The following is a 14,788-nucleotide window of genomic DNA, read 5'->3' on the forward strand; positions in this document are numbered from 1 at the left end:
CAGGAGCGGAGTGGCCCTGGTGGAACCCAATCTGAGCAGGTTATTGCTGAGCAGGAGCTGCTTGATAGCACTGTTGATGACACCTTCCATCACTTCACTGATGATCAACAGTCAACTGATGGGGCAGTAAGTGGCTGGAGTTGGATTTGCTGTGTTATTTACAGGACATACCTGGGCAATTTACACATTGTTGGTTAGATACCAGTGTTGTAACTGTCCTGGAAGAGCTTGGCCAGGGAAGTTCTAAAGCACACGTCTTCAATACTATTGCCAGAATGTTGTCAGGGCCCATAGCCTTTGCAGTATCTACTATCTCCAATAGTTTGTTGATATCACATGGAGTGAATAAAATTGGCTAAAGTCTGGTATCTGTAATGCTGGGGACCAATGGAGGAGGTGGAGTTGGATCATCCACTCAGCCCTTCTGGCTGAAGACTCTTAAGGCTGAAGTATTCTTATCTTTTGCACTGATGTGTTGGGTTTTCCAATCACTCAAGATAGGGATATTTGTGGAGTCTCTTTCTCCAGCGAGTTGTTTAATTGTCCACCACCATTCATGAGTGGGAGTGGCAGGACTGCAGATCTTAGATCTGAGATCTGATCCATTGGTTATGAGATCACTTAGCTCTGTCTATCTCTTGCTGCTTGTCCTGTTTGATAGCTTCACCAGGTATGCCTGGTGCTGCTCCTGGCATGCCCTCCTGCACCTTCATTGAACCAGAGCTGATACCCTGGCTTGACGGTAATGATTGAATTGAGGATATGCCAAGCCATGAGGTTGCAGATTGTGCTGGAATACAATTCTGCTGATGGCCTAAAGTGCTTCATGGATGCCGAACTCTTGAATTGCTAGATCTGTTTGCCCTATGTCCCATTTAGCACACCGTTAGTACCACACAACACGATGGAGGTTACTCTGGATGAGAAGATGGGACTTCAACAGTATAAAGACTGTGTAGTGGTCACTGTTGCCATACTGTCATAAACAGATGCAGATACAGCCAGCTGATTGGTAAAGATGAGGTCAAAGTATGTTTTTAACCTTGTGGTTCCTTCAGCACCTGCTGCAGACCCATTTTAGCAGTTGTACCCTTTAGTACCCAAACAACTCAATTTTACTGATGCTGAACCACTTTTAGTGATTAACATTGAAATTCCCCCATCCAGAGTACATTTTGTGCTTTTGCCACCCACAGTGCTTCCTCCAAAATGTTGTTCAAACATGGCGCATTGATTCATCTGTCAAGGGAGGACACTCTGGTAAATCAGGCTTCCTTGCTCATGTTTAACCTAACAGAGTCAAATGCTGAGGATTCCCAGGACAACTCCCTCATGACTGTATACCACTGTGCTCCCATCAGAGCTGGCTCTGTCCTGGTGGTAGGACAGGACATGACATATCCAGGGATGGTTACAGGGTTGTCTAGAACATAGCCATACCTTACAAACAAGGGTAGGCTGTTGCTTGGTTTAATCAGAGACAGAGCTCTCCTCAGACATTAGTAAGGAAAACTTTGCAGGGTCGTTAGAATGGCAGGAACAGCCCTCTCTTCCAGAGTGGGTCAATGCCAGGTTTCATTTGAGACTTTGTAGCCATTGATATCTGAATGGCTTGCTAGGTCTTTCAGAAAGAATTGGTGTGGCTTTTCCCAACAATTGACAAGTTTTCATGGTCATTAGATTTTTTTTAAAACAAATTCAGATTCCACCATTTGCCATGGCATAATTCAAACCCAGATCACCAGAATGTTAGACTGTTAATCCAGAAACTCAGCTGGCGGTAATAGCACGAGGCCATCATCTCCCCTTGACTCAGGAAGTTACTGTCTTGATAGTTTAGAAGTGTTCTAGTAACAACTGATGTCAATAGCATTCTGAATGGTCTTGATAAAGTGAATAATGGAAAGAATATTTCCACAAAAGTCCAGAAGGGGCACCATTTAAAATTAAGTGTCACATTTTTCCCCCCAGGTGAGAGATGAAAAATTGAGTTGTCCAACTTTGGGATTTTGCCTTGGGGGTGGTGGGAAGGTGGGAAGAGAGAGGAACACAAAACCATAGAACATATTTAGAATAGAGGTAAATATGATTCCCTTGCCCAAAAAAAAGGATAATATTAAAATCAGGCATTTATAGGAATGTGGAATTTGAAAATGCAACCCTGGGAATGGAGGAGTAGTCAAAAAAAATAAAGGAGCCAAACAGTGCACCTTTGCTACAAAATACAATGTGAATTAGCAGACTGGAGTACAAATCATTTTCCATTTATAGATTATAATGACACTAATTCAAGATTCCTTCCTTTGTGCCACTCCCACCCCCAATTTCTTTCAAACTTTAATATCAGTGTTTCTTGATGCCACAGTAGATCTAATACTACTTGGATAGCAAGAGAAAATCTCATCTCTGGTACACAGTTCGATAGTTCATATGTCAATCAAGCCTTAGTAAGGTCAGGATCAGTGAACTAACAAACCAAAATTATTGCCAATTACATGCTGCACTGTTAATGACAACATCCATCACTTTGTTCATGCTTGAGAGTAGACTGTTAAGGGCTCTAATTTTCCAAATTGACTGTCCTAATTGTTGCAAACAAGACATGAGCAACTTGCTCATTGCTAGGTTGATAACTAAATGTTGAGGTTATTGCAGGGAAATTCCAGTTCTTAAAATTTCAGTATTAAAGCCAGGATTTTGTCAAAAACATATCTCCATTGTTGAGGAAGTGATATGTGCAGCTTCCTCCTCAATTCATGTCTAATTGTCACTGCTACAATGAAGGAGCGGAGGGGGGAAGGATTTTCAGTTTGCTGGTTGCTGAAATAGTAGTAGGAAAGACTAAATGTAGATAAATGAATGCAATTGTATGTTCCATAGATTGGAATCATGAAGTGGCTTACTAGATAAATTAATAACTACAGAATGCAAAAAAGTTCCAACAGAAGCAATACTTGTTCATTTAACAAACTGTAAGTAAACAGGATTCAGTTTCTTGACTGCAAAAACAAAAAAAGGAAAGGAAAATCAACAATTGGTTTAGCTGATGTTTCCAAAAAAAATGAAGCTACTACAGTGCATTAAAACTTTATTCAAATTTGTTTAATTACTGCAACATTAATATAGCAATACAGAACATTTGAAGTCAAAAGTGCATTTACCTGCAGACCTCTAGCAACCACATTATTTCATCAGATCCCCATTAATAAATTCAATGGCAAATACAGAGTTTATAATATTGAATTGAAGAGGAGATTTGATATTATAGCTAATTTAAATATAAAAGGGATTGGTCAAGATTTCCTAGGCACAAACCTTGTATTCTCATTTTAAGATATCAAAAGCTCACTACTGAACCCAAGAATCTAAAATGTGAACATCACAAAACAGGAGTTCCACAGTTCAAGTGCAAGAAACATTTAGGAGTGTCAAATTTTACTTCAGAAAAAAAATCTTACTGTGCAATTTTTGTCATTCACAATCTTTTAAACCTGTTTAATGCACCATACATTTAGGGTCTGTTTAGTTGAAAACAGCATATTTGAAACTAAAGTTTGGAAAAATAAAAATCAGCTAAAACTAGCACAACAGTTCTTGTGTCTTGTTTTTAAAGACTATCTTTTCAGCATTAGAATTAAAGAATAGCTCTCATGTAAATGATTGCTTTACTCAATATATTAAGAATGCTGAAAGATCATATTAGTAGCCAAATGTGGACTAAAATCAATTACTAAATACAAAATCAGTTTGAGGCAAAATGAAAATTCATCTGTTGCTGCAATTGCTCAAAACACATCCAAAATGTATTTTATCATTTTGCAAATATAGTGAAATTAGATCACCAGAATGAACAGGTCCCAGAATAGAGATGAACATACAAATTATATTCAAGATTCCCTAATTTTATGAATTGCATTTTTCTGTCACATGTTTTATGCTCACAATAAAGACAACCATTGGAAAAGGTAATCTGTGTGCAAACAGAATATTGCTATTTTGATAGCAATCAGGAAAATATGGAACAAGATATTGACAGAAGAGCTCCTTGATCTACCTCAATGCTGTTCTCGTTTCTAATCTTGCAAGGACAATTTTTGCTATTGTTGTACCATATTTTCCTTCATTCCACCCATGCAAAGGAGCGAGAATGCCTTCTTGGTGCCACAATTGATTGTGAACTTGTGATAACTATTGAAGTACTTGGCTAAGATTTCACAAAATTCAAAAATCAGAAGAGGTGAGGGACACATCCCACTTCTCCAGGAAAAACTGGGAGATGAAGACTTTAAAGGGAAACATGCTAATTCACTACATCAATAAAATTCACAATAGATAAAGGTTTTGCTACAAAATGTTGACAATACCACAAACAGGAGAACTGTTTGATTTCCAGATGTTAAACATTCAAATCTTCATTAGTTTCAAACACTTATTTGGCCTCACTACAAGAAACTAGCAGATTGTTTTAACATGACAAAAAGCATAATTCCACAGGAAGGTAAAGGACAAGCAGAAATACAATCATATCAACTCTAGCAGGGCTGCAGAAGTTTAAATTCAATTAAACCATGATACAGCAAAATTATTTCAAGAGGGGAAGAAACAGAAAAACCAGAATGTTAATCTGTATTTGGTCAGTTTCTTGGCATTACCCCTTTGCCTAGCTAGGGTAGGCTGTGTGGCATGACAGGCTCATTTTTCTCCTCATCTGTTAACATAATCTTGAGAGTTTGAGATGAAAAAAAAAAGTCGATAAAAGGTGAGGTACAGAAAGTGCAGGAGGCAGCTGGAATAGACCTTAAGCATCAGTAAGCTAAACGGCCTGTTTTCATACCAAAAAAAAAGTTAAGTAGGGTTGTCCATAAGTTTAGGTAATGAGTGTCAGCATATGTTATCAGATAAAAATCAAACAGGTTACTGACGGGGAGCTCCCTCATTACCTCAATGAGATTCTCAAACATTGCAAGGACAACTTTTGCCATAGTGACATCTAGTTTCCTTCAATATTTTAGTGCTTATTTACAACATTTTGCAGCAGTTTCAGTAAAAGGGCTTCAGGGCACTAGTTACATGTTAAAAATGAGAAAAAACCAAGACTATAGTGCTGACTAATTTTAAAATGGTTGCCTGAAAATTAGTAAGCGTTCAGGTCAGCAATATAAATAGATTAATGGGGCAGAGTGGACAATTTAAGTCTTAATTTATCTTCAAAGGAAGAGGCATTGAATGAAGTTAGCTTGCTTTCATTTTAAACAAAATGAATGTTTGCCCGAGGACAGGATCTTTATTTCCTCGTATTAAGATAAAATACCTTAAAAGCAGAATGTGAATTATTCTTCAGCTCAGAAGTGAAAAAAGTATGTAGCCTTGTACCTTAAACTTAAGGATTTCCAAGAATGAGATATCCAAAACTCAACCTGTTCAAATACTACAGCAGACTTTGCCAATCATAATAGCAAGTTTCACTCATGCAGTTTTTTCTTCTTGTACAAGTTCTGGGCTCAGTCAAAAAAACCTTGAAAATTTAAACAAAAGTCTTCTCTCTCATTTAACAAAGCAAACTATTTCCCTAAATATGAATTGTTTGGACCAGCTGCCTTAACACTTCAGCAAATCATATCCTTGACTACTTCATGCACATTTACAAAATGTTTCAACCTATGTACACGCAAATCTGAATTATCTGGTTCAGTAGAATAATTCCTGATACATGGTCCCACGACTGATCACACTAATGCAGTTATCTGGATACAGAGATGTATACTACAGTTGATCCTAAGTGATAATTTCACAGGAGGGATTAGATACACCACAAAATATATTAAGATTCATTATTCAATGAAGCATTCCCCTTTTTATTCTAGTCCCAATTATGAGAAAAGCCTTAATTATTTGGTAGCTTGAGTCTCAATTTGGGTTACAAGCAAGAAAAAGGACAGGTATCTAACAAAAGTATTTTAAAATTTAACAAATGCCAGGTTCTGAGAGATTAATGTCTAGTGAGCTAAAGACTGAAAAAGATCCAGAACATTAAAAAGGGTATTTGTTTCATGCTTTCCAAGACACCTGCTCTCTAATCTGATGTGACCAAAATACTACAGCTGGCAAAAAGCTTTGTACTACTAATTTCCTCATACACGCAGGTATCATAAATCCATACAGTTAAAAATGCGATGCAATCCTTCAGTTATAGTGCCATTAAGCAGCTCTAGGTACTTTCCTCAATACTGATTCTATTCTGAGCACGTTCAAGGCAGCCAGCCAAACAGCTCATTTCATTTATTTTTGTTTTGATTAGTAAGCCAGAGAACTCAGTGTTGGATTCTAGTTTGCAGTTTTAAAAGCAAACCCATAGCTCATCAGCAAACATGACCAGTTTCTGTTTGGAAGAGTCCAATTCTCTAATGTTCAGTAATTTAAATATTGACTTCATTCAAGGATAAAACACTGACTTACAGCATTTTTATCAAGTTAATTCTACAAGAACCCGAAATAACTACTGCATTTGAACATAATATTAGATAGTAATTCAAAATAACTGTGCCTTCCTCTCATCAATCCAACCCCGTCCAATATCAGAGTCTATTTTACATATATGGCCTGTATAGGTTATACTGTAATTCACAATGTAATAGGTTTCACATTTAATAGGTTAAGTTAATTTCATTGATTTGCAAACTGTGCACATATTGTTCAGATTCAAGCAAGATTAAATAAACCCAGAACTAAACTATTTTACACACTTGGTTGGTTTAAATTCCAAAGTCAAATATCTCAGTTCATAATTATCTTGATAAAGTGTACAAGTGGTGTTTTGCAGTGCAGTGTCAATCTCACTTCTTTATAAAGAAAGCTCCAATTATTTTTAAATTAACTATTTGTGATTAATCTTGATTCAAAAAGATGACCCCTAAACTCACTGGAAGAGGAGTAAAAAGAATACCATTGTCTACATGAACCTGCTGCAAGAAGCAACTGAGACCGAATGCACTGATGGCCACAGTGAAGCTGTTACATTCACATTAGCTCATCCATGCAAACATGCTTATTTCACAGGAGTGGCATCACCAGTCAAAAAGGAATATTCTTAAACCTAGGCTACACAACAAAAGAAAAGATGGCTTCAGGTTAGTTCTTCACTGCAGGAGGAGCACATTCCTTCCTCGTCTGCTGACATCTCACTCTCTGGTACTCCCAATGATGGTCATGAGGAACATAAAGATATTGATAATATCGGTATAAAGGTTGAGTGCTGCAAAAACGTATTCTTCCGGACTGATAACCAGCTGTTTGTTCCCCAGGATCATCTGTGTATCAATGGCCAAAAACTGCAGAAAAAGAATTAAGAGCAGCGTTAGCCTGGACAGCTCATCTCCTTTAAACGTCTTCTCTATTCTGTAAAAATCAGCCGATGCAAGTCTCTGGTGAACCAGTCTGGGGTACTTATCAAACTCAAACACTTTGGCTGACAATAGTGAGTGCTTAAAACTGGATTTGTGATCAGCAAAATCATATTTATTTAGTTACGTTAAACTTTGCTGCACCCACCATAGTTGGAGACACCAGTGATTATTCTTGGCTATCTTCATGTGTTTTGTTATTTATCTCCAATGTGTTCAGAGAGAAAAATCAGCAAGTGTGGGGACAAAGGAAAAGAGCTCTATAGCTTTCACTAAATTTCAGACATTTCTGGATAATAGTAAAAATAGGATAAGATGAACAGGAAACAAGCATGTGTTGGAAAACAAAAGAAAAATCACTGAAGTGTTACTTTGACATTGCAACTTCCTATAGAATAAAATACTCTAGTCTTCAGGTTCTAGAGTAGATTTGTAGCTCGGGTTGTGGATGCTGTGGTTTGTTCACTCACCAAAGATGGCTCATTAGTTCGCAGACATTTCATTACCCTGCTGGGTAACATCAGTGCAGCCTCCAATGAAGCGCTGTTGTGTTTTCCTGCCTGATATTTAAACTCTGGGGTCCATTGGAATTGGTTACTTCATCTCTGGTTTTCCTTCGCAGTGGAGTATATGTAGGGTCTAATTTTAAGTGTTTATTGATGGCCTTCTTGGTGGCGAACCAAGTCTCTGGGAATTCCCATCCTTTTGTTTGGTCTGTCCTGGAATCCTGATGTTGTCCCAATCAAACTGGTGTTTCTCCTCATCTGTGAATGGAGACGAGCGAGTACTAGTCAAGGAAAACCACCAGTTCAATTGAGACAACATCAGGATCCTAGGACAGGCCAGAGACAAGCACAGGAATTCCTAGAGGCCTGGTTCTCTACCAAGGCCATCAACAAACACTTATAATTAGACCCTATATACACACACAACTGCAAAGAAAAATCAGAAACAAGGTAACCAATTCCAATGGACCCCAGAATTTAAATATCAGGCAGGAAAACAACAGCGCTTCATACGAGACTGCACTGATATTACCCTGCTGGGTAATGAAATGTCTGCAGACAAACCAGTCGTCAGTCAGTGAACCAACTACAGCATACTCTAATGGATATATTGCAGTGGAAGCTAATATTCTGAGATGAAACTAAAAAGTAACAGCAAAGATATTACTTGAAATTAAAGGCTGAAAAAAAAATCACAAGAACATGTTTGTACAGTGCATCCAGAAAGAAGAAAGAGCATAAATGACTACAACTTTTAAAAAGTTAGTGCAAAGGGAATACTACATAAAAAACCTTGACTCTCAGATGTTAGAGGAGCCGATTAGCAAAGTGACACTTAAAGTGACATTTTAGTAACAGACCTAGTCTTTTATATTCCAGGAGGGTACATTTTACTTAAAATACTGAAATTTTGAATTAAATGCTTACCCACATAAGGATTTGAAATCTAGTATGGCAGCTCCCGTTGAGATTCTCCCAGCTTCACAAGCAAATAGCAGATGGGTGCCATCTGATACTCATGTTTTTATTATGTTGAGGTAATGTGATAAATTACAAACAGCAACATACTGCAGATCTACAAATATTGCCTTGTTCTACAGTTAATTTGGAAGCCATAGGAGTCTGTAATTGCAATTAGTTACAGGAAACATACTGTGGAATTGTTATCTGCAAAAATGTTACAAGATCACTTGAGTGGAATATTATAGTCGATAAGAGGGTCATTCCATCAATTAAACAAAAAGTCAAGTCAACCTGTTATTTTCCCCAGTGGAACAATGTTTTCTACAACTTTCCGTTGTTATAACATGGCAGATGGCAGGTGAATCAAGAATCACGTAGGCTGCATTACTGGACCTTAAAATACAGCAAGATAGCTGTATTTCCCAGAACAAGACAACAGATAGCTAGTCAAGGTGGAACATATCCTGGTGCATTTATTTTGCGACATACATGCGTCTACACAAGAAGGCATGTTACATACCAAACAGTGTAACACAAGGAAACAGTGAGAAATTATGGAAATTAATCTCAGTAAAAAAAGGCAGATCTAGAGACTTCAACGACTAAACCCTAACAAATCAGGACCTGATGAACTGTTAAATTTTGACAAGATAGCTGCACAGGTTGAGAGGGCACATGCATGCTCGAAGCACAGTCAGGAAGCGGGGGCGCAGGCAGAGCACACACACAAGAGAGAGACTATACTGAATTACTGGGAAAGTGATGGTAAGAAAACAAAAGATGCTGTTGAAGCTTTAAATCTTGTGATCATCAGGACAAAGCTGTTAAATTCAAAAAGGTTCGACAAACAAAGGATTCAGACAATGGCAGTACATCTAAATTGCAGAATGCAAAGTTAGAAAAGCATGTTCCTTGTCTTCAGCAAGACCTGGTGAAAAGTTCAAAATGAATAAACAAATCCACATTGGCTATATGAAAGGGAATTTATGTTTGACAAGCAAGTGCTTTTTTATTTATTAGGATAGATAACAATAGATATAGTAGAAGAGATACTCAGGAAGGTGCCAAGTGGTCAAGATAATGGTTCACCTGAATTGGTTTGCAATATATTAGCATGTACAGAGGATTGGTGAAATGGACAGGAAGCCACCAGTTAGGTTATGTTTTGTTTTAAATTTGTTCACAAGTTGAGGGAACCAGGCCAGCATTTATTGCCCAGGAGGGTAGTTAAGAGTCCATCCCCACATTGCTATGGGTCAGGAGTCAAATGTGGGCAAGGACAGCGGTTTCTTTTCTTACACAGGGCATTAGTGAACCAAATGGGTTTTTCCAATAATTCACAGATGTGATCATTATTAGACAGAATATTGATGTATAAAACTTGTGTCCTCCTCACACTTAACTCTGCACTGTCAAACTTAGATGACACATTAATAACAGATAAAAGAGTAATGTAGATCAAATAGCTGGAGGTGCTAGGACTGATTTCTTCAGACACTCCACTAGTCACAACTTGAAAATATCCCACTGAGGGAGAGGCAATGGCCAAGACTGTTAATCAAGAGACCCAGGTAATGTTTTGGGGGAAAAACCTGAAAAAACTGTGGATGCTGTAAATCAGGAACAAAAACAGAGGTTGCTGGAAAAGCTCAGCAGGTCTGGCAGCATCCAAAGGGAAGAAAAAAAAAACCAGTTAATGTTTTGGGTCCACTGATCCTTCCTCAGTTCTGAAAAAGGTAGCTGCACAGGTTATGAGATCCTTCCTCAGTAATACATAGAGCAGTACAGGCCCTTCGGCCCAAGATGTTGTGCCAAACTTTTACCCTAAACCTAAGGTCTAACCAACCTCCACCCCTACCTTATATTATCACCCATATGCCTATCTAATAGCCACTTAAACATCCCTAATGAGGCAAACTCCACTACCCTCTCCAGCAATGCATTCCACACCCCTACCACTAAGTAAAGAACCTACCTCCGATGTCTCCCCTATAATCTACCTCCACTCACTTTAAAACTATGTCCCCTCGTAATAGCTACCTCCACCCTAGGAAAAAGTCTCTGGCTGTCTACTCTATCTATACCTCTGATCATTTTGTACACCTCTATCAAGTTACCTCTTATCCTGCATCATTCCAAAGAGAAAAGCCCTGGCTTTCAACCATTCCTCGTAAGGCCTTCCCTCCATTCCAGGCAACATCCTGGTAAATCTCCTCTGCACCTTTTCCAACGCCTCCACATCTTTCCTGTAATGAGGCGACCAGAACTGGATACAATACTCCAGATGTGGCCGAACCAGGGTTTTGTATAGCTGGAGCATAACTTCACAGCTCTTGAACTCGATCCCTCTATTAATGAGAGCTAACACACCATACACTTTAACAACTCTATCCACCTGGGTGGCAGCTTTCAGGGAACTGTGGACATGAACCCCAAGATCCCTCTGCTCCTCCACACTGCCAAGAATCTTTCCACTACCTGTATTCTGCTTTCAAATTTGTCCTTCCAAAATGAATCACCTCACTTTTCGGGGTCAAACTCCATCTGCCACCTCAGTCCAGCCCTGCATCCTATCAATGTCCCTTCGCAACCTAGAACAGCCCTCTGCACTATCCACAACTCGACCCACCTTAGTCTTGTCTGTGAACTTACTAATCCACCCTTCCACTCCTACATCCAAAATCATTTAAAAATCAAAATCAAATAGAAGAGGACCCAGAACAGATCCTTGTGGTACACCACTCATAACTGAGCAGCATGTTGAATAGTTTCTGTCCGCTACCACCCTTTGTCTTCTAAGGGTCAGCCAATTCTGAATCCAATCTGCCACATTTCCCCTTATCCCATGCCTCCTTACTTTCTGCATGAGCCTACCATAGGGAACCTGATCAAACACCTTAAGTCTATGTATACCACATCCGCTGCTCTACCTTCATCCACATGCTTGGTAATGTTAATGTTAACCAGTAATGCTAACTGGACTTTTTTTTTTTTAAAAAAAACACTTCCCTTCATGGATGCTGCCAGACCTGCTGAGCTTTTCCAGGTAAGTTTGTTAATGTTCTGACAACTAGTTCAAATCTTGCCGCAGATGGTAGAATTTGAATTCACCAAAAATTAATGGCCATCTGGGCAATTAGGGATGGACAATAAGTGACAGTTCAAATCAGTGATCCCCACATCCCATGAATGAATTAAAAAAGCTAAAAAGGCACCAAGTGAGTCAACAAGGCATTACATGTGAGGAAGAGAGTTTTTCTTCAGTTCTGATGATAAATTGAATATTTTTTTAAAACATCGATGCACACAGATAGACTTAAGTGTACTCATACAAGGAACAAAGATATCATGCAGTTACAGCAAGCAATTAGTATGATACATGTCACATTGGCCTTTATTGCAAGGGGATTGGCGTTACAAGTATTCTTTATTTGTACTGGACTTTGAAACAACAAAATGTTTGTGTTACCATATTAAAGTTATTTGCACGAGTCAGTATGGACAAATTAACTAGATAGATCCCTGGGATGAAAGGTTATCCTACAATGGAGGTCATAATTGAGTTTCTTCTAGAAATAATTAGAAGTAATCTCATTGAAACATTCGGTATTGTTAAAAAAAGGTTCCACAAGGTAGACATGGATGTCATTTTCTCTAGCTGGCGATTCTAAAGCAACCAAACAAACAGTTTTTCAGGATGAGAGGTGATCATTTAGCACGGAGACAAGGAAATATTTCTTCAGGAGGAGGGGATCTTCAAATCAGAGGGGATACAAAATTCTTAAGGGGCTTGACAGGGTAAAGGTTGAGAGAATAGTTCTCCTCAAACTCCGAATAAAGTGGCACCAAATTTTAGACTAAGATGGGGAATTTGAGGACTCTGGAACACAGTTGTGGCTGCAAAATCCTTGTGTATACTTAAGGCAGAAATAAGTTTGATCAGTGTCGGGGAGCAAGGAATAGAGACGGTTTGGGAAAGTGGATGAGAAGAATATTGGATCAGCCACAGTCCTATGGAATGGCAGAGCAGGCTTGAGGGGGCTAAATAACCCTACACATGTTCCTCTAAGATCCACATGACTATAGAAAAAGAGTGGACAGTGCACCATCATTGAACACACAGGCCACGACAAGACAGATGCTGATCACTTGAGAAATCAAGGGATATGGTAAACAGGCAAGTGCAGATAAAGTCAAAGATCATATTAGATGGCTGAGCAGTCTTTACTGCTTACATGGTCATCTTGTGCTTTGTCTCATGTTCTTGACCAAATTGGTCAGTCTGCAAACAGCTTGTCACATGAAGATCTTTACTGTACTGTAGTCTTAAATGATCTTTAGTGAATTTTAATAGATTCTTTCGTAGTAAATTTGAACATGTTTTAACCACTGAAATACATTACTATGGAATCTACATTTCAAAAATAAATCCAGAACATGCATCAAACGTTCCACTTAAGGTCTAGAACCAAGAGGAGAAATCTAAGTGGACCTGTTGTTAAATATAGTCTAATTTTGTCAAACATTTTCCTTTGAAAAAGTATATACACACACACACAATTACATTTTCTTCATTATGCATCAATGCCAAACATGTCACTCAAACAAATATATTTTTGCATCTCATTTAGACAAGTCTGTAATAACCACTACATCTACTGAGCTAGGAAGAGTTTTTTATTCCTTTTTGCAAGAATGTTGGCCGTCATAGCATTCTTACCTTCAAGTCAAAAGGTTGTGGGTTCAAGTTACACTTAGAGGCACAAGTAAATCTAGATCAACAAACTACAATAAAAGGAAAAATCTTCAGAGTGAATGATTAGGATCTGGAATGCTTTGTCCAAATGTGCTCAAGGCAGAGTCAATTTTGGCTTTAAAACAAAATTGACTAAAATCAAAAGAAAAAAATCTGCAGGCCTTTAAAAAAAGCAGAGTAGGACTAGCAGAGAGCTACCACAGATATGATGGGCAATGGCCTGTGAGATGAGGTCATTCTATTATAGGCAAGGTGTAGAGTTGGATGAACACAGCAGGCCAAGCAGCATTGGAGGAGCAGGAAGGCTGACGTTTTAGGCCTAGACCCTTCAGAAATGGGGGAGGGGGAAGGGGGTTCTGAAATAAATAGGGAGAGAGGGGGAGGCGGAGGCGGATAGAAGATGGATAGAGGAGACAGACAGGTCAAAGAGGTGGGGATGGAGCCAGTAAAGGCAAGTGTAGGTGGGGCGTTAGGGAGGATGGTCAGGTCAAGGGGGCAGGATGAGGTTAGTAGGTAGGAGATGGGGGTAGGAGCAAGGACAGGTTAGGGAGGCGAGGACAAGCTGGGCTGGTTTTGGAATGCGGTAGGGGGAGGGGAGATTTTGAAGCTTGTGAAGTCCACATTGATACCATTGGGCTGCAGGGTTCCCAAGCGGAATATGAGTTGCTGTTCCTGCAACCTATGGGTGGCATCGTTGTGGCACTGCAGGAGGCCCAGGATGGACATGTCATCTGGAGGAATGGGAGGGAGTTGAAATGGTTTGCAACTGGGAGGTGCAGTTGTTTAGTGCGAACCAAGTGTAGGTGTTCTGCAAAGCGGTCCCCAGGCCCCCGCTTGGTTTCCCCGACGTAGAGGAGGCCACAACGGGAAAAGCAGATACAGTATACGATATTAGCAGATGTGGTGAATGTCTGCTTGATGTGGAAAGTCTTCTTGGGGCCTGGGATGGGGTAAGAGAAAAAAGGGGTAGGTGTAGCACTTCCTGCGGTTGCAGGGGAAAAAAAAGTGCCGGGTGTAGAGAGCGCACGAGAGAGTGCGAGAGCGCGGTCCCTCTGGAAAGCAGATAAGGGTGGGGAGGGAAAAAATGTCTTTGGTGGTGGGATCAGATTGCAGATGTGGATGAGGGATGAGTTGCAGGAAATGCGGGAGACACGGTTCTCAAC

General features: G+C 39.4%; 1 protein-coding gene across 2 annotated transcripts in view; it reads right to left on the reverse strand.

The window, feature by feature from the left end:
- Positions 1-3,080: 3,080 nt before the first annotated feature.
- Positions 3,081-14,788, reverse strand: part of grinaa (glutamate receptor, ionotropic, N-methyl D-aspartate-associated protein 1a (glutamate binding)) — a 38,120-nt gene continuing 26,412 nt past the window's right edge. For both annotated transcript variants that reach the window (XM_048616607.1, XM_048616609.1), the window contains one exon: positions 3,081-7,328. In XM_048616607.1, coding sequence (XP_048472564.1) covers positions 7,179-7,328 — 150 coding nt within the window. In that variant the 3' untranslated portion in view covers positions 3,081-7,178. The remainder of the gene's footprint in view (positions 7,329-14,788) is intronic.

Source organism: Rhincodon typus, chromosome 2 (genome assembly GCF_021869965.1).
Source record: "Rhincodon typus isolate 14 chromosome 2, sRhiTyp1.1, whole genome shotgun sequence".
Taxonomy (NCBI): Eukaryota; Metazoa; Chordata; class Chondrichthyes; order Orectolobiformes; family Rhincodontidae; genus Rhincodon; species Rhincodon typus.